General features: G+C 43.7%; 1 protein-coding gene across 1 annotated transcript; it reads right to left on the bottom strand.

Moving 5' to 3' along the window:
- Window positions 1-773: 773 nt before the first annotated feature.
- nptx2a (neuronal pentraxin 2a) lies at window positions 774-18528 on the bottom strand (the record flags this gene model as incomplete). Its single annotated transcript, XM_080904152.1, has 5 exons — window positions 774-1001; window positions 1632-1811; window positions 4695-4939; window positions 16159-16405; window positions 18079-18528. 5 exons carry the CDS (start codon window positions 18526-18528, stop codon window positions 774-776), a joined length of 1350 nt encoding a protein of 449 aa, XP_080760278.1.
- Between the last annotated feature and the right edge of the window lie 312 nt (window positions 18529-18840).

Here is an 18840-nt window from a genome sequence, read left to right as displayed (position 1 = left end):
ACACGCAAGACAAGCCTCACGCACATGAACATACACACACTGACTTATGCAATGTTGTCAGAAAGCGGCATCGACTTGTTTAGACACACCCCGCAACACTGTGTGTGTAAACAGAAAGCATGCACTGCCACTTGTGAGCTGCTCAGGCTCATGCATAATATTTAGACAGTCTGCCATGTTGGAATACCTCAAAAATAATCAACAGCGAGGGTTGTTCTCGCCCACTTTGAACTCGTGAGCGTCCACCTCATTTCACCTCACTCCTTGGCTTCTCTGTTTCATTGCTTTTCAAACAGCAAGGAAGCTCACAGTGTGTACTGCACTGCCATGTTACTTAGGAATGGTTTTCCACAGCACATCAAAGCCTGTTTGGAGCTCACATCGACTACGAATACAGTGCAGCATTGTCATTATAAGGAATGCAACCAAGAAGAGCCGTTTTCAAAGAGGAGTCGAATAAAAGTTGATCTACTGAGGAGAAAACACGAAATGACAGCAGCTCATATCATTACAGCAGACTGATGCAACGGCACATCTTCTTCAGATAAGCAAACGATTTTGAAATCCCCTCTAACGTCTTAAGGGTTCGAATTGAACGGACACATGAACTTGTGTTTCCAATAAACACAGAGTCTTTGAGATTATGCAGACCACATAAATATGTAAAAATGTTGGGCTGGTGCTCTTGCCTTTGGGATTTGAAAGAAGCACCAGTCAGAATATTTAGCTTCCAGAGCCCAGCGGCCACACTGGTTTTCCTGCATCGGATCCTTTTAGGAATCAAAAGCACGGTCTTCACAGATTTCCAGAGCAGCCTTGGTCGCACCTCCAAACACTTCCACATTAGCATCAATCCAAGGAACCACGTTTCCGGGCATGTAAGCTGAACAGTTGGCCAGGCCCATGATGTCCACGGGCCGCAGTACTCTGTCCCACATGTTGAACTGGCTCAGCTCGCCCACAAAAGCCTGGGTGGCATCAAAACGGCCTCCCACAATGTCCTTCATAGAGAAAGAGAACAGAGCTGAGTTTCTAAAGGAAATGTAAACAGACTTTAATTAAAATTAATAAATTCTGTTTGATTTTAATCAAAATGCAAAACAAAAGCAAAAAAAAAAAACCTAGACCCCACTGCAAATTCTTTTTAGTGTACTGCCACTTTAAAATATCCAAATGCTGTGCAATCTGCAATACTGTGCAATCTGCAGCAATCTCACCTTAAATGTATGAGTGAGGAAAAAAATCACCACCTCCTTAAGCTCCAAAGTAATGCACTATGAGTTAATAGTTCTCTGAGGAGATTTTACATCACTGTATATTTCTATTTATACACATAGCGCTGTCATGGAGTTAACCAGCGTAATAACTTGCTAACACAGCTCCCAGGGGTAAAATGTTGCCTTTTAGCAGTGGATGAGTGAGGTAATACTGAAAGGGCCACAATAGCGTGAGAAGAGCCTCTCTTCCTCCTCTTCCCTGCTCCCTGCTCAGAGCCTCTGGCGCTGAGCTTGGGGGAGAATACCCCCCAGGGATGTTATTGACACAAGGAAAAATACACATGCACACACAGACACACATATACATGCACATACACCTGTTCTTTACCATCAAAGCTTCTCTATTGCTCTCACCTGCTCCTGGCCCAGGATGATCACCCCTCCAGGTTTAATTGGGTGCCAGGGGGCCAGGTTGTCCCCAGTGCCTAAACGCTCGCCATCCTGGTAAGCCTCCCAGAAACCATCTCTAGTTGTCCAGGTGATGCAAATGTGGTGCCAGCGCCCGTCACTCACTGACAGAGGGAGTTGGGCCACCTGATTGAGAATGAAGTGCGAGGTGTGAATGGCGTGAGCACAGTGAGGAAGGCTGAAGAATGAGGAGCAACGATAGGCAGATACAGTATAAGGGTGCAAGAGAAGTCGAGAGAGGTACAAGTGTAATTGTGGCATGCTAGAAACAAGGACACCAATTAGAAGGGCCGGGGCTTCAAAGAGACAACCCTCTGCAAAGAAATCCCCACATGAGCCGTATGACATATAAAATTTAGATTACCCAGGTGACATCAAGGGATAGAGCATCCTTCAAAGCAGTCAGATAGCTAACAGCAAAACAGTGTCCTCTTATGCTTTGTTCACAGATCAAAGAAAAACAACCGGTTATTTTACCAGCCAATGACATCATAGTCCTCTGAGGATACAGTGCGGCACATAGGATTATCAGTGTGTACTGTAACTCATTAGCTTTTTTTTATATAACCCTACAGGGCTGCTTTATCCTAATACCTAGTTGCAGATGTAGCTCCAGATGCAAATAAACCCGAAAAGATGGGCAGTCACTCAAAATAAAATTCGACTCACTTGCAATTACAGAAGCAATTGACCCTGTTAAGGACACCAGGCGTTACACAGGGAACACTGGGAAGGTTGTTATAAAGTCTGTCTGATTTGGAGCATTCTGGGCCACATGGACTGTTTAAAGATTCAGGTTGTAAAATTGAAAAAAACAAACAAACATAAAAAACAACATTCGTCAATTATTCTGCAGCAATGGATTTATGCCAGCTGTGATTCTTTGTAGACACAGAGTTTCGAATTAAAGCACTATATCCACAGGGCATACTCTTGAGAATGACTGACTCATTTTTTAATACTACAAATGACACACTCACACCGTAAAACATACAATTTTGCAGTTATTACATAGTTGAAATGCATATTCTCCTCTTGGCTTTTTAACAAAAAAATAATAATATTTTGACTCGCTATAGCAGGAAAAGCATGCATGTTTCTCTTTTGTTCCATTTCTCTATAAGACAAAACAAGGAAACTGGAGCCTGGAAGGGGACACCTAAAATGAAAACCATTGTTGGTATCTACATCTATGCTTTTCCCTCTATGAGATGTCAAAATGGCCCGTGATGTGTTTTACTTAATGTTCAGAGGACTTTCTGTTCCTCATCTCCAGCAGGGTGTTGATGAGGTTCTGCAGGTAAGTGTGAAATGTTTTTAGAAGGTGACGCAAGAAAGAGCGAAGTCATTAAAGTGTCCGTATTCTACAGCAGTGATTACAGTGATGTTTGTCTTCGCAGACAACCCAACAAAAACGCACCAACTGCATGAATTTTTAATGATATTTGGAAAAATCTGGACCCATCACACATTTGTACACTTGCCAACAAAACAGTGTTACTATTGTACAAGGCCAGCTGAATCCATTACTGATTAAACTCCTGGTAGTCCCATTTGAATGAAAAATTGAGATGCCACCGGCATCTTTTGAACATTGGAGGGGAGAAAAAACATGACAAAAAAAATCAACTTTTTTCCCCTTTTTCTGAGACAAAATATACGATGATGAAGATGCTGCTTTATAACAACAAAGACGCTCTCTCCCCCCATAACCAAGTACAAATACATAATACAGACAACGCTGCACTTTTTAATACTGTCGAGGCAGCTTTCTGCTTTCTTCTCAGTATGCTGCCAAATGAACAGCATAAACAATGTGCCCCAGAGGGCCCTGTTATCACTGCGAACAAGTTTAGCACATGGATGTGCTGCTGCACATACAGTTATCATATTCACCAGCCTCTCCTCGCTCTCTTCTGCTCTCATGCTTTCTGTCTCACTTCCTAACTTCCTTTTTTTTCTTTTTTTTCTGGCACCTTCTCATTTTTCCCCTCTCTTTACCAACTCCTTCTTACACTGCTCCATCACCTCGAGAGCTTGTTTAATTTCCACCCTCTTTCCCTCTTTTTCTCAGTCATACTCTCATCATTTTCTCCCACCATCTTTCTATTATCTGCCTGACTTGAACACATGTATAATGCATAGTAAAGGAAAAACTGTGGGCAGACCTGTCTGTGCCAGTAACACCACAAGTCAACAAGATAGTGGGACTATGATTGTTTCCAACGCAGGAAAATATTATCATAAAATTCCCCAATTACAACAATGAGCTGTGATATCATAAGACAAAGAAGTGTTAAGTACTACATTGGATAATGTGTGTTCTTAGCTTTACACTAAGAACTTATTTCCCATGAAGCTTTGCTCCCAAGTTTCCATGTGATGTGAAGCTTGAACCCATCACAAAGAAAGCAACATTTAGCCTCAAAATTGTGTCTTTCATCAATAAAACAATTACAGGTCTTTTGCTTTATGACAAAATTGCATTAAATATTGATAAAAGTTTATTTGTTTTTTAACATTTTCTTATATTTTGGGTTAATTGCGATTACACTGTTTAACTACAATATAACCTCCAAAGAAAGCAAAGAGGACAATGAAGCAGATGAGCACATGTGGCAGCACAACTCCTCTAATGAATTACTGTTATTCGCGGGTGTGAGCGAAATGTGGGTCGATGGTATTAAATGTTTATAAGGAGCAAAATTAAATATTCAGAGCTAATGGTCAGCGAACTGCTTCTCGGCTGTATCGTTATTGTGCACACATGTACGTACAGAAGCTATGTGCTTGTTTTGGATCCCAAAGCCGGCTCATTCTTATTCATTCTTTGCATTTAATTAGTGTCTTTGCTGATCCACATTTACGCCCATCATTAGAGCCAGCTGTGTTGCCAGGAAAATACTAAAGGATTTAGAGCATCTGTCTTCAGAAAATCAGGTCAGTGTGAAGGATTTACTCTGCAGCATGAGCAAATGGTGAAATTTAAGTTCATCACAATAGACTTACCTTGTCATTGACTAGTAGCTCAATGGGATTGTTTCCCCATTCAATGAGGACTATCTCATTGGCCTGGCCTGGAACGCCATATGAAAATGGAGTTCCTATTCCCGGACTAGCGCTGGACTTGAGCCACATGCAGACAGTGAAGGCGTACATCTCTGGGAGGCTCTTCTTGATGCGTCCATACAGGTAGTTTGTACGGAGAGGAAGGGACACCTTGAAATCCTCAGGTGACTTGAAGGCATTATTATCTGTTGATAGATGAGGAACACTTAATGTAATATATTCAAAGTTATTTTTAGTGTGTCACGACTTGATAGTTCTGAGGATGACGACAGAAAAAAGAAGATAAGAAAGTGTGAGTCACTGTCACACAGATCACTGCTACTGTCTTGGTAGTCCAAAGATGAAATGCAGAGCTTTAAAGATCCATTTTCCACATTTTGCTTTTTGCCAATTAAGAGCAATTTCAAAAATATGTAGAACAATTGTAGAACCTTTGTGCTGTTATTCTTTTATCTTAACCTTTGCTGTGGAGAAGACTGATGAAGTCATAAGAAATGAAAAATGTATTTGCAGTGAAGTGGACTGATTTTGAAAAACAATTACAACTTTCCACTCAGTCCCACTGCATTTCTGTTTTTTATGTTTCTTGCTCTTCACTTTTCCCTTTCCTGTTCAAGCCAACTTTTTAACCAGTCAATATTTGACCTAGGCATACTGCCAGTGCATGCTGCTGCCTCTGTGTTTTCATGATCCTTCACCCTGAAAAGCCTGAAACATCTTAGATAGACACAAATTTGGGACCATAATTCTAGCCTAAAACAGGGAAGAGGTTTCATAGACAGTCACTACAAGATACATACAAGATATTTAATATGAGGTACAGCCTCCTTTGGAGGTGATGCAAACTGTCTCCCATCTGTTCGTGGAACGAACACGTGTCCGGATCTGTTGTTGAGGAATTGCTCTCCATTGCTGGATGTGTGCAGCCTGCAGCTGTGCAGTGGTCGCTCTGTGTGGCTAATGAGCACGTTGGGCCAGCAGGTCCCAGACATGTTCAGTGAACCATATGAAGACTAAATGATAGCCAAGAAACTGTCTGGATATGTTCTTGATTTAGAAAGATCTGTGCTATTCTGGCAAAGTGGGGGCAGGCATTGTCCTGCTGAAACAGCTGCAGGGTGGGGGGCTACCACAAGAATAGCACAAGCACAGGTCGGAGGTTGCACCTCTATCCAGTTAGATTTCCACCAAGGATAATCAGATCAGAGATGGTGCTCTCATAGGCATGCAAAGCTGTAGCAACGGCTTGGACATGCATGTCAGCATCCAACATGCCAACAGGCTGGCCTTGTTTGACTTCATTCAGTCACAGCACAGTGGCACTGATGACAGTGTTGTACAAACACTGTTTTTGTCTTCTAACATTTGTAGCCTGGCTAAATTAACCAGCCCAGAACACAGATTATCTTTGGGGTTCTTTTAATCTGAATGATAAAGTAAGTGCTCAGAAGAAAATAACAAGGTTGTAAAAATAAAGAAATAAAATTGTTACAGACAGCTCCTATCCAGTAACAGCTTTGTGCTCTGGTAACCCACTGCTACTGCAGGTTATTTCCCCAACTTTATCAGCATCTGGAACTCAAGGACATCTAGCGTCATTTCGTGTCTGATATAAACCCAAACATAAATAAAACAAAACTTAGCAGTGCAAAAATAACTGTAGTGGCTTCTCCTGCATAGATACAGAGCCAAGATTAAACAGTTAACACGGTACATTTCCCTCTTACCCACAGAGATAGTATAATACAAGTGTGAACTCAAATACATACAGTGCATTAATCCAGCAGAAAACGGAATATGGATCCCTCTGAGACGAACGGCGAAGTTGGTGGCAGCTACTCCTGGTGCCTTAACTGTTGCACACTTTGCGTTCAAAACAGATCACGCAGCGAAAAAAAGGCATTGCACACCCACATAACACCAATGCAAGCTAGCACTCGTGCATGTCTCCGTAGATCCCCATGATCCCTTCCGCTCTCAGAGGTACCCCAAAAGAAAAACAGTGCCATCCAGTGGCATGTCCCATAATATCGAACTTCCACCCGGCTACATACTCCCCTGCTTAAGAGTCAACGTCCCCGGTGACTCAATTGGTATATCTCAACTCATGCACTGCTTCCTTAAAGAGAGCAGTACCCAAATTAGTCAACAACTGAGACAGTACCTCAGGGCTCAAGGTGATGGCATGACATGCTGATACAGGGACATGGTAAGGGTTTGAATGCACTCCAGCATTAGCTCTTTTACTCCGACGGGGCACTGGTGTTGGTGGAATGACCCCAATATCCCTGTTAGTTTCAGTAGCAACTGTCTCTGGTGTGGACACCTGCTCAGAGTCAGATGGTACAGTAACACGAGCATCATCAGTGTTTACAGACTCAGAAATGTCACTGCTTTGAACTGCTTCATCAGACCCCTGCTCTGCACTTGGGTATGAGGTTTCTCCGAACAACACATACTCAGGATCTGGATCTGAACAGCCTGTTTTCTCTTCTGTCCTAGGACTCACTACCACAGGGGATTCATTATTTTTCTTTTTCCTGGGTGCAGGAATTGGGCCAATACAAGGTCTAAGGTTAGCTCTGTGAACCCGTTTTACTGGCCCACCCTCCACCGGCTCCACTGCATGTGTGCTGCCCTGGACTTCGACAACCCTATAAACCACAGGGCTCCAGGCGTCCTGAATTTTGTTCCTGCCTTGGGGCCAGTGTCGCAGATAAACTAACTGACCTACTTCAACAGGGGGGCAATAGACTCGGGTTTTGTCCAGCTCAAGCCTTTCCGCTGCTTTCTGCTCCGTGTACTGCCTTGCTCTGTTATGTGCTTCATTTAAGCGCTGCTGATGCACAACCAGCCAGTCATGTCTCTTATCAAGCACCTGCTCCTGCCCCAGTAAAGCATCTACAGGAAGGTGGGGGTGCACTCCAAACATGAGGTAATACGGCGAGTGCCCTGTGGTGGCATGGGGAGTCACATTGTACGCATAGACCAATTCTGGCAAATACTCAGGCCAACGGCGTTTCTTGTCAGGTGGGAGGGTACGCAATAGGTCATGAAGTGTCCTATTGAAACGTTCACATTGTGCATTACCTTGGGGATGATGTGGTGTAGTACGGCTTTTTTTAACCCCATATAACTTGCACAGTTCCTGAATCACATCACTTTCAAAATTTCTGCCCTGATCAGAATGTAACCTCTCTGGTACGCCATACCTCATGAACCACTCTCTAAGCAAAATCTTAGCAGTTGTATCAGCTTTCTGGTCGCGTGTGGGGAAAGCTTGTGTGAACTTGGTGAAAACATCTGTAACCACCAACACATTTTCCCGTCCATCTGAGGCTGGCTCCAACATGCTAAAATCTACTGCAACCACTTCAAGAGGTCTAGTGGCCAAAAAAGGCTTGACAGGGGCATGAATCTTGGGCTGTGGCAACTTAGTAAGCACACATCTGTAGCATTTCTTAATCCACTGGTCCACTTCTTCATACATACCAACCCAAAAACATCTCTGTCTTAACAGATTCTGGGTCCGCTCCACCCCCTGATGCCCCATCTGATCATGCACACTCCCCAGTACAGCTTCCTTTAAACAAGCTGGCAAAAGGAGCTGCTGACACCTCCCCAAATGTCCATCCTCAATGACCCGATACAACAATCCCTCCAACTCCATGATACGTGACCACTGCCGGAGCAGAGAAATCACAGACTTAGCCAAACCTCTCCTCTGCTGGTGTGTGGGTTTCTTCTTTTTGTCCCAAAACTGCCTAAAGGACTTGATAGTAGGGTCAGAGCACTGAAACTGTCGCAACTCTTCCTTAGAATACCCTGGCAGAGTGGGTGTATTCCCTTGGGAATCAGTAAAATGGGTGTCTTGCTCAACTGCTGTGACCCGGGCCTGCCTCACCTGACAACATTTTACACCTGCACTTACTAAGTCCAGGCCTAGCGTTGTCCCTCTGCTGACAAGGTTACAGATGGATATGCATCCATCAAACTCCTCCTCATCTCCTGCAGGCTGGGGCTCCCCTGCTAATGGCTGTCTAGAGAGGGTATCGGCTGCTGTGTTACACCGACCAGGACGATACTGCACCTCAAAGTCAAATGGCGCTAACTGGGCAACCCAGCGCTGTTCAATGGCTCCCAGCTTTGCTGAGTTCAGGTGGCAGAGGGGGTTGTTATCTGTCACAACTGTGAATTTGGAGCCTAAGAGATACCCCCTAAACTTCTCAGACACAGCCCATTTAAGGGCGAGGAGCTCTAATTTCATGCTGCTATAGTTTCTGTCATTTCTCTCTGCATTTCTCAACCTTCGGCTGGCGTATGCTATAACACGTTTCCTGCCACCCTGCACCTGATAAAGAACTGCTCCCAGTCCTAAACCGCTGGCATCCGTCTCAACAACAAATGGCAGTGAGAAATCAGCATAAGCAAGTAGGGGGGCACTCGTGAGCTTCTCTTTCAGCTGTTCAAATGACTCTTGACAAGATGGCGTCCACACACTTTCCAGCAAGTTTTTATATTTAGCTGGACTGTCCTCCTTGCCCCATGCATTAATCAGATCATGCAAAGGACCTGCCAGCTGCGAAAATCCATGGAGAAATCTCCTGTAATAACTGCAAAAACCCAGGAAGGATCTCAGCTCTCTAACTGTGGTGGGTACTGGCCACTGCCTCACTGCAGCTATCTTGTCTGGGTCCGTACCTATCCCTTCAGCTGAGATCTGGTGACCCAAAAAGCGTACACTAGATTGGAGAAAATGACATTTCTCCACCTTAACCTTCAGCCCAGTTTCCCTGAGTCTCTGCAACACTGTCTGAAGACGTGTCAAATGGTCTTCAAAAGTTGATGAGTAGACTAATATGTCATCTAGGTACACGAGCATGATCTGAAGGATTAAGTCACTCATAGTGGCCTGCATGAGTCTTTGGAAAGTGGCTGGACCGTTACACACACCAAAGGGCAATCTGGTATATTCAAACAACCCAAATGGGGTTGTAAAAGCAGTCTTGTGCCTGTCTCTTTCGTGAACTGCCACTTGATGATAGCCACTTGCCAGGTCGATAGTCGAGAAAAACCTTGCACCATGTAATGCATCAAAGGATTCATCTATACGGGGCAAAGGAAAGGCATCACGTCTGGTCTTGGCATTTAGCCGCCTGTAATCGACACATAACCTCAAGCTGTTGTCTGTCTTCCTCACCAGCACAATGGGCGATGCATAGGCACTAGTGCTTTCTTTGATCACACCCTTTTTCAGAAGCTGGGTTATGTGTTCTCGCACCTCTTTGTACTGTGTTGGAGGTATCCGTCGGTAGGCCTGAGTGACCGGGACATCATCGACTAGGTGTATCTCATGACTGATCTTCTCTGTATAACCTAGATCTTCTTCCTTGAAAGCAAAAACATCTGCATACTGAGCCAAAAGTGCAGCTAATTTGGTCTGTTCCTCTTGGGAGCCACTAATGCTCAGCTGCTCTATCAGCAATTTCAGTTCACCATCAGATTCTTTAGCCCCTTCCTTATTCAGTGACACTTCCTCGTGGTCAGCAGAGATACGATTAAACTGCACCTCAGCTGCATTTTCAACACACTCCACTACAGTAAGCATACCAAGTCTGGTCCGGGGAGCCAACCACACATCTTCCTGAGAGAAGTTCACAACTTGAACTGGAAACACGTGCCTGTCAGTTTCAACAAGAGTAGGAACAACAACCAAACCACTGGGAACGAGCGTGTTGGTTGGCTCAAGTAACATTAAGGTCTGGTCATCTGAAACTTTCCCAAGCCCTCTAGCAAATACTGTGGCCACGGATGATGCTGGCACGTGTACAGTATTTTTACCAGCTAACCGGGCGATGGATGACCTCTCTAATACTTCGCAGGCTTGCACCCTCTGAAAAGCTTCTCCCCAAGCAGCATTTAACTCTCCTCCGAGAGTTGAATCAAAACTAGCAATGGCTAGCTCCTTACATCTCTTTATTATGTTCATTCCAACAAGAACAGGGGGGGATCCCTCTAGTCTGCTGGCACCTTTTCCCACCTGCTGTTCCACATCATTTTCCTGCACCTTAACTTTAGCTGACATTAGCTCTTGGTCCTGTGGCCCTCCTGGTTCTGGGGCGGGGTCCCTGACTACCAAAAACCCACACTCCTGCGCTGTTAACCCCATGACCTGCACATCCAGCTCAATGTAACCTATATAAGGAATTGGCAATGAGTTAGCTGCAGTCAATTTAAGCCATTTAGCTGTAGGGGTTACATCATCATCTTCACCCATTAGGTGTTGTCGGAAAAATGCCTCTGAGATGGTGCTAACCTGGCTCCCTGTATCCAAAAGGGTTCTAGCCTTAATCCCTCCCACCTCAATTTCAACTTCAGGACATTTACCAACTGCTCTGTCAAAAAATCTCTCACGAGTTAGGGTCTTTGAGCCAGTAGTCTCCCCTCGAATTGCCCGGCTCTTGGCAACCGAGGTGGCTAGTTTCCCTGACCAGGTGCAGGAACAGAAACTGGAGAAGCTCCTTGCTTAAGGGTTTTGCACTCCCTAGCAATGTGTCCAACTCCCTTACACTTGAAACAGATGGGCTTCCCATCATCAGTGAACTGGAACTTTGATCTGGGAATCCCACGTTTAGGGGCCCTTTCTCTGGATGTAACACTCTCCCTAACCACACTGAGTAACTCCCCAATAGCCTTGCCCTGCTCAGAAACCACCTTAAGGATTTCATCTAGAGTTGCAGATGACCTATCTGGAGCTTCACGGGTACTCTGATCCCTTGCAACCGCACTGTCACTTAATATGGGCCTGCTCTTGGCAACTCTGGTGCCACTAGGGTTTTCTTCCATCGACCAAGCAATTGCTTCCTGACGTACATCAAAAAGCGTAGACTCTGGCTTTTCCCTCACCATCTTGCGAAGCTCCCTTCGCAGAGTGGAGTCTCTTACTCCCTCCACAAACTGGTCTCTAACTGCCATCTTTGTGTCTCGTACTGCATCAGGCCTTTGTTTAAGGGCTAAGCGGAGGATCTGGGACAGAGCGTGTGAGTACTCAAAGAAATCTTCACCTTCTAGCTGGAAACGGCTAAAAAAGGTTTGCAGTAACTGTGCTACACTGCGCCTCTCACCATAAGCTTCTCTGAGAAAACAAAATATTTCTTCGGGTTCAATTTGCTCTCCCCCAGTACATAACTTGATCTCTTCAAGTGCAGAACCCCTGAGGAGGGAAAAAATGAAGTCAACCTGATCATCATTACCCAAGCCTCTAGTTCTGATACCCCTCTGTACTTCATCAATAAACTCCTCTACAGAACGTCCATCTACGGTTGCATCCCCACTAAAGGGTTGAATAGGTCGCTCTCGCGGCAGATATACATATGACCTACTTGCCCCGTCACTCAAAGCAGTTATCCTGGCCATAGCCTGGTCATGTTTGTTACTCAGTTCTGACAATTTTGCCTGAAGCTCAGTGACAGGGTCCCTTGCGGTGGCCCCCGCCAAACCCTGGTCATCGTCACTGTTTGTGTCTGACATAATGAAATGTCTGTGTCCAGATTAGTCTTTGGTCAGGATGCAGAAATTGCCTTAGCAGTCTATTCAGCTAGGTGCCACTGATGTCCTCTTCTCCTCTGGAAAGAATCCTTCCCTCGATCGAAATCACCCTCTTCTGGAAAGACTGGCCACTGCTCCTCTGCACACCTCTGGTATGGCCTCAATCGTCCGATCCTTTCCAATCCCTCGCGTCGCAGGTGACCACCACTACAGTTATTTCTTGCACCGTAAAATAACCTACTTAAACGGAAACCCATAAAAAACAAAATCGCTGAGCTGCCACTTTTGCAGATACCCCACTCCTGGTACCAAATTGTGTAGCCTGGCTAAATTAACCAGCCCAGAACACAGATTATCTTTGGGGTTCTTTTAATCTGAATGATAAAGTAAGTGCTCAGAAGAAAATAACAAGGTTGTAAAAATAAAGAAATAAAATTGTTACAGACAGCTCCTATCCAGTAACAGCTTTGTGCTCTGGTAACCCACTGCTACTGCAGGTTATTTCCCCAACTTTATCAGCATCTGGAACTCAAGGACATCTAGCGTCATTTCGTGTCTGATATAAACCCAAACATAAATAAAACAAAACTTAGCAGTGCAAAAATAACTGTAGTGGCTTCTCCTGCATAGATACAGAGCCAAGATTAAACAGTTAACACGGTACATTTCCCTCTTACCCACAGAGATAGTATAATACAAGTGTGAACTCAAATACATACAGTGCATTAATCCAGCAGAAAACGGAATATGGATCCCTCTGAGACGAACGGCGAAGTTGGTGGCAGCTACTCCTGGTGCCTTAACTGTTGCACACTTTGCGTTCAAAACAGATCACGCAGCGAAAAAAAGGCATTGCACACCCACATAACACCAATGCAAGCTAGCACTCGTGCATGTCTCCGTAGATCCCCATGATCCCTTCCGCTCTCAGAGGTACCCCAAAAGAAAAACAGTGCCATCCAGTGGCATGTCCCATAATATCGAACTTCCACCCGGCTACACATTTATGGCTTGAGCATCCAATAACTTCAACCAATTATTTTAAAATTACCAATCACAAATGATTAAAACCAACCAACCAACTAAAAACGACTCACAGAAGATATTTGGGCTTTCCAAGAGATTAAAATCATCTGATGAGACTACACCAGCAGTTGGTCACCAACTTTTCTTTTTTTTAGTCTAAAATGTTGGCATTCAAGTGATTAACCATGACGAGTAACAGTGCAAGTTAACAGTTAAACACTAGCATTGTTATCTTTATGAGCTGGAACAGCCTGATGTTAGCATGCTACATTTGCTGAGTAGCATGAGCACTGAGTTTGATAGATTTGTAGGTGAAAAACTAAAAAAAGAAAAACCTTTATGAGTCCTATTAAATCATATCTGTACCAAATTTCACAGTGACAATGACTGCAAAGAAAACCTATATAACAGCAGAGGGGTGCAGTACAACACTATGTTCCCCCCCTTGCTTGTGTGACTTCTCTCTGAGTACTCCGGCTTCCTCCCATGATCCAAAGACATGGATGGGGTTAATAACAATTCTAAATTGGCCATAGTTGTGAATGTGAGAGTGAATGGTTGCCTCTCTGTGTTGTCACCATGATAGATTGACAACCTCTCTACTGTGCATCCCATGTTTCACCCTGTGACCACATCCCTATGGCCTTCAAAGTTCAAGTTTTCTTTTTTCATATTCAGGTAACAATGGCACACGGGCTTCATTTGGTCAAGAAGTTTCCAAAGAGAGACAGAGAGAGAAAGAGAGAATAAATCTAATGGCCAGCTCTCTTGTAGTGGTCGGGACATTTTCAGATTTGAGTAAAACATGAATTTAGTGGATTGAGAGTGCCTAACAAGCAAAAGATCCCTGGGAAAACACACAAGACTCTGCCAAATAAAACATGTGGAGTGACCGTTTGTGAATAAAGGAGCAGCTGAAAGTGGCATCTTCTTCTAGTGAAACACAAAGTTAAAAAAATAATGTTGACGCAAAAAGAGAAGCCAGGAGAAATCAGGAACTATCACCTGGGGACCGCAAATGTCTAGCATCTTGTTCTATTGATTACTGAGATGCCCGAGTCTGGACCAAAATGCTGAATTGACCATGAACCGGCAGACAGACAGGGGAACTGGCTGACACACTGCTAACCTTGGAGTCATAACTTGCTCCAGGCTTGTTTACCAGGTGTTTCCCAATCTGAGGAACACATCGCCGGCAGATAGTTCAAGAATTTAACAAAAAAGTTTCACCGTATAAAACTGTGAATAACTTAAGGATTTCATCATCTACAGTAGACATAACTATTAAAAGATTCAGAGACTCTAGAACTTCCTCTGCACTTTGAGACCCTTATAAGTCACAGCACGGCAAAAACACACTTTCCTGTGTTTTGTGGGTTGACTGATCAAAATTAGAAGCTCCCTTTTCTCCAAGTATTATTATCAGCTGTTGGCAGCTGCTGAAAAGCTTTAAAGAAGATGTGAGGTGGCATTAAACGTGCTTCTGTGCCAAATTTGTAAACACTGTGTTGGCATCACATGGAAAGATTAGCATTTTCTTTTTTAGAAAAAAAAATCCAATTTCAATTTTGTCAGTTTAAAAATATCCTTTAAAAAAATCTTTGTTCTGTCATAAGTTACATCAATACAGGTTTTACAATATTTTCAATTTGTTTCCATTAAAATTTGTATGAAATTTCAACTTTTAAAATTGTAAATGCACAAATTTTCATCCTCCAATGTTATTATGTTAGTGCTCCAATTCGCTTAATTCATTTCTGCTCAAACTCAAAGCTTGGAGTTAATTATTTAGCTGTTGGTCAGCTACATAAAGGAAAGGATAGTTGTGAAAATCACACATAATATGATTTAGTGGTTGATTTGCAGGAAAGTAACACATTTCAGTTTTCAAAGTGGTGGAATTAGAGTTTTACCTGTGCTGAGCACAATACTCTGGCCTTATACACCGCTAAAAACCACAACTCCTCTGGTTATATTGCGCAACTTTAGCACTAAAATAAGGCTTTACAATGCAGACCATTTTAGAATTAAATTGGTTTGACTGCTGAACCGGTCAAATCAATTTAACCTGCAGAATTAGAATGTGAAATGTAAAATCTAAAAATGTGCACTGAGCTTTAAGTCAATACTGCATATTTTACTTTAATGCACAGGGCAGATGATACCAAGCTATCACCAGTGTAAAAATCTTCACAAATCCAACTGACACAACAACACCACACCACAGCCTTGAAAATCGCTGTGGAATTGAATCGACATCTCTCTGGCACACATTTGATATAAATTGAACTAAATAAGTCTCACAATGTAGCATTTGTTGAAGGTCTATTGTACTGACTTGCAATATCATACATGCGGTTGTGTTATTCGGTCCACTGCCCATCTGAGCAATTAGCTTTAGCTACCCAAATCTATAGCTTGTATCAGACCCCTGACTCTATCAGCTAAACCTTAGCGGGGTGCATGGGGACAACAGGAAATAGGTGAGTGGCGGGATCATCTTCTAAAACAGCTTTCCTTCCAGCAGACATATTTTGTGGTATTTTAACATGTACCATCAAAGTGATACCCGGGAGTGTGGACATCTCTTGAACATTTCTTAAACTCATTAAGCATTCAACGTTTCTTTCCAAGCCTTATTTTCAAGACCAGGAATTTCTCTGAGAATGGCTCTGAGAAAAGGATCACTTTTACTTCCATCATCAGAAAAGTGCACAGGGATTGACTAATGAGTTCTAAATCCAGCAGACAACAAAAAAGGGGAAAAGGAAAAAAAAGTTTGGCATTAAATTTTGCCATGAAATTTCCCAGCACCCATTGTATCACTTACTTTTTTCGAGCTCTGTGATCCTCTCCAGGAGGGAATTGAGCGCACTCTCGGTGCGTTGGCGGTGGGCTGCTGTTTCATTGTAGAGCTGGCTCTTCTCCTCCTCCAGCTCAGCCACCTTCCGGAGGAGCTGGGTCTCCAGCGCCCCCAAACGTTGCCGCAGCAGCTCCCTGAGCTCTGGTGGCAAGGGAGTCAGGGCCGAGACACCAGCGGTTGACACATTTGTGATGGGGAGACGCAAACTCTGCTGCTGGGAGATAGATAGATAGATAGATAGATAGATAGATAGATAGATAGATAGATAGATAGATAGATAGATAGATAGATAGATAGATAGATAGATAGATAGATAGATAGATAGATAGATAGATAGATAGATAGATAGACATTTATATAAATACCCAGATTTGTCTTATAGTTATCTATATATTGATATCTGATATTCTTTTAGCACTATTGTTTTTGATACATCAATATCAACATGAAGACACTGATTGGTGACCTGCCATATATCTGTGGATGTTTTGGGTATTTTGGGTATTCGGTAGATTGCACAATGTTTGTCTCCAGGTTGTTTTTGGACTTAAGGAAACAGCTCTACAGCCTCATGTTTATAGGGGGTGCATGGTTTGATTGCAAAATGGTCCTCAGACATTTTTAGTTTCCTTTGCGGCCTGGTTCGCCATGGAATTCAGAAACCTTGTGGATTAATTTTTTTTTCTGACACAATGACACCATCCCAGAGCCTCAGTTGAAGAGGTTATTTGGTAATCTGAGACTGAAATCAGAAGCAAACAGTCACATGGTGCAACTGTTGATGTGTGTAGATGGCTTTGATATGAGATGCACATCCTACTCTAGACAGCCATATTGCTATCAGCAACACTGGTTTTGCAATAATCAGGATGTTAAGCAGGTCCAGATCAATAGATATGTGATTAAAATGCAATGTAATATGTATCCTTATGACTGCAATGCATCCTTCATCCAATCGGGGTATTGAAGCTTCCAATCAAGTGAAGAGGGAGAGGAGGGAAGGGAGTAGAGAGATAGATGGATCAGCAATGCAGTATACTGAATATAAAAATAGCCTTGAATTTAAAAACAGTATTATAACTGCTTATGGCATCAGGGCTGTGAGCTGGTGAAAAACACAGTGCGCAATGACATGACATAAGCGACAAAGCCAGGGCTTATGTTAGCGTCTACTGCATGTAAAAATAATAATAAAAAAAAACGAAACCCCCCCCCCCCCCCCACTTCACTATAGTTGACCTCACTAAATGTGATCTTTGAGCCTTGTAGAATTAAATGGGACTGAGCAGAGGGCTGGTGATGGTGCAGAACTCCAGAGCCAGAGCAGAACTCCCAGGCAAACAAGACAAACCATTAAGCATTTGATTTGATTTGAAAATGTAATTCTCTGATGCAGGTAAAATCTGGGGAAATGAAAATCATCAGCTGCCACGAATAATTAGCCACACGACCGCAAATAAAAGCGTATGTGGAACACATACACGCGGCACTCATAAATTATTCAAGGTTGCTTTGCAAATTCCTGCACCACATGTATGATTACACCTTTGACAAGATTTTTTTTTTTGTTACTCATCTCTTATTGATGGCTCTTATGCAGTGGGTTTCGCCATCAGAGATATATTTTAATGATTAAAGGGGTATTGATGTGACATGGCCATTACGTGACCCTTTGATCTCCCGATTCCCCCGAGAGGTCTCCTGCGGCGGGGAATATTATCAGACGCGCAATGCTCTATAGTAATACATGATAGTGGGGGGGGGGGGGGGGGGGGGGGGGGGGGGATGGAAACGATGCAATGGTGCATCTTATGTTCACGGGGGGTGAGAGGGAAATAAGACAAAAGTGCTTTTCTTATGTAGCTACACAGCATGTTTCCACCTTACCTCCAAGTTCTCGAGCCGACCTTTAAGACTCTGCATGGTCTTGCCCAGTTGATCTATAGTTTCACTGGGGTCCCGGGGCAAGTCTCCCATGGTGTTCTTGCCGTACTCCTTCCGCCTGGAGCCCTGACCTCGGGACTTGCCCTGCGACGACTCGTCGGCTGCCGCCTCACAGCGCGCAAGCTTAGAGTTGAGCTCTTTGATGGTTCCCTGCTGGCTCACGATGGTCTCCTTCTGCTGCAGGATGGTCTCCCTAAGCTGGATGATCGTATTCCGAAGCTCGTCCTCCACTGGGCTGCTGCTCTGGACACGGTTCCCCGTAGGACCATACCCGCAGCCGGGCTCTGCGCCCGGAGGAATAGCGTTACATACAAAGCGGCTACCTGTAGCATCCTGGCTTCGCACCGCGCGTCCAGCGACTAGATACAACAGTCCAACTACTAAGGCCAGCATCCTGACAAGATAGACTACACAAATCCCACTGTAAAAAAGGGGAAAATGATCCTAAATTACGCACTTAACGCTTGAAAGTCTTCTGTAAAATAATAACAAACAAAAAAAGCCCAAACTTCCTACAACACAACTCATTCATTCAAATGGCCGCGGACATTTTTTCTGGACTTTCAAAGTGTAGCAAGAAGAAAGAAAAAAGGATGAAAAAAGATCAAACTTCATCTACAGTGTAACCATGGCAAAAAACTAGATCAGAATCCGCAGTGAAAAATCGTAACAGCAGACATCCACCAAACTCACGGTCCTCTTAAA

The sequence above is a fragment of the Rhamphochromis sp. 'chilingali' genome, assembly GCF_963969265.1.
Source record: "Rhamphochromis sp. 'chilingali' genome assembly, chromosome: 15".
Lineage (NCBI taxonomy): Eukaryota > Metazoa > Chordata > Actinopteri > Cichliformes > Cichlidae > Rhamphochromis > Rhamphochromis sp. 'chilingali'.
Note: the sequence above shows the minus strand (reverse complement) of the source record. Positions and strands in the feature narration are given on the sequence as shown.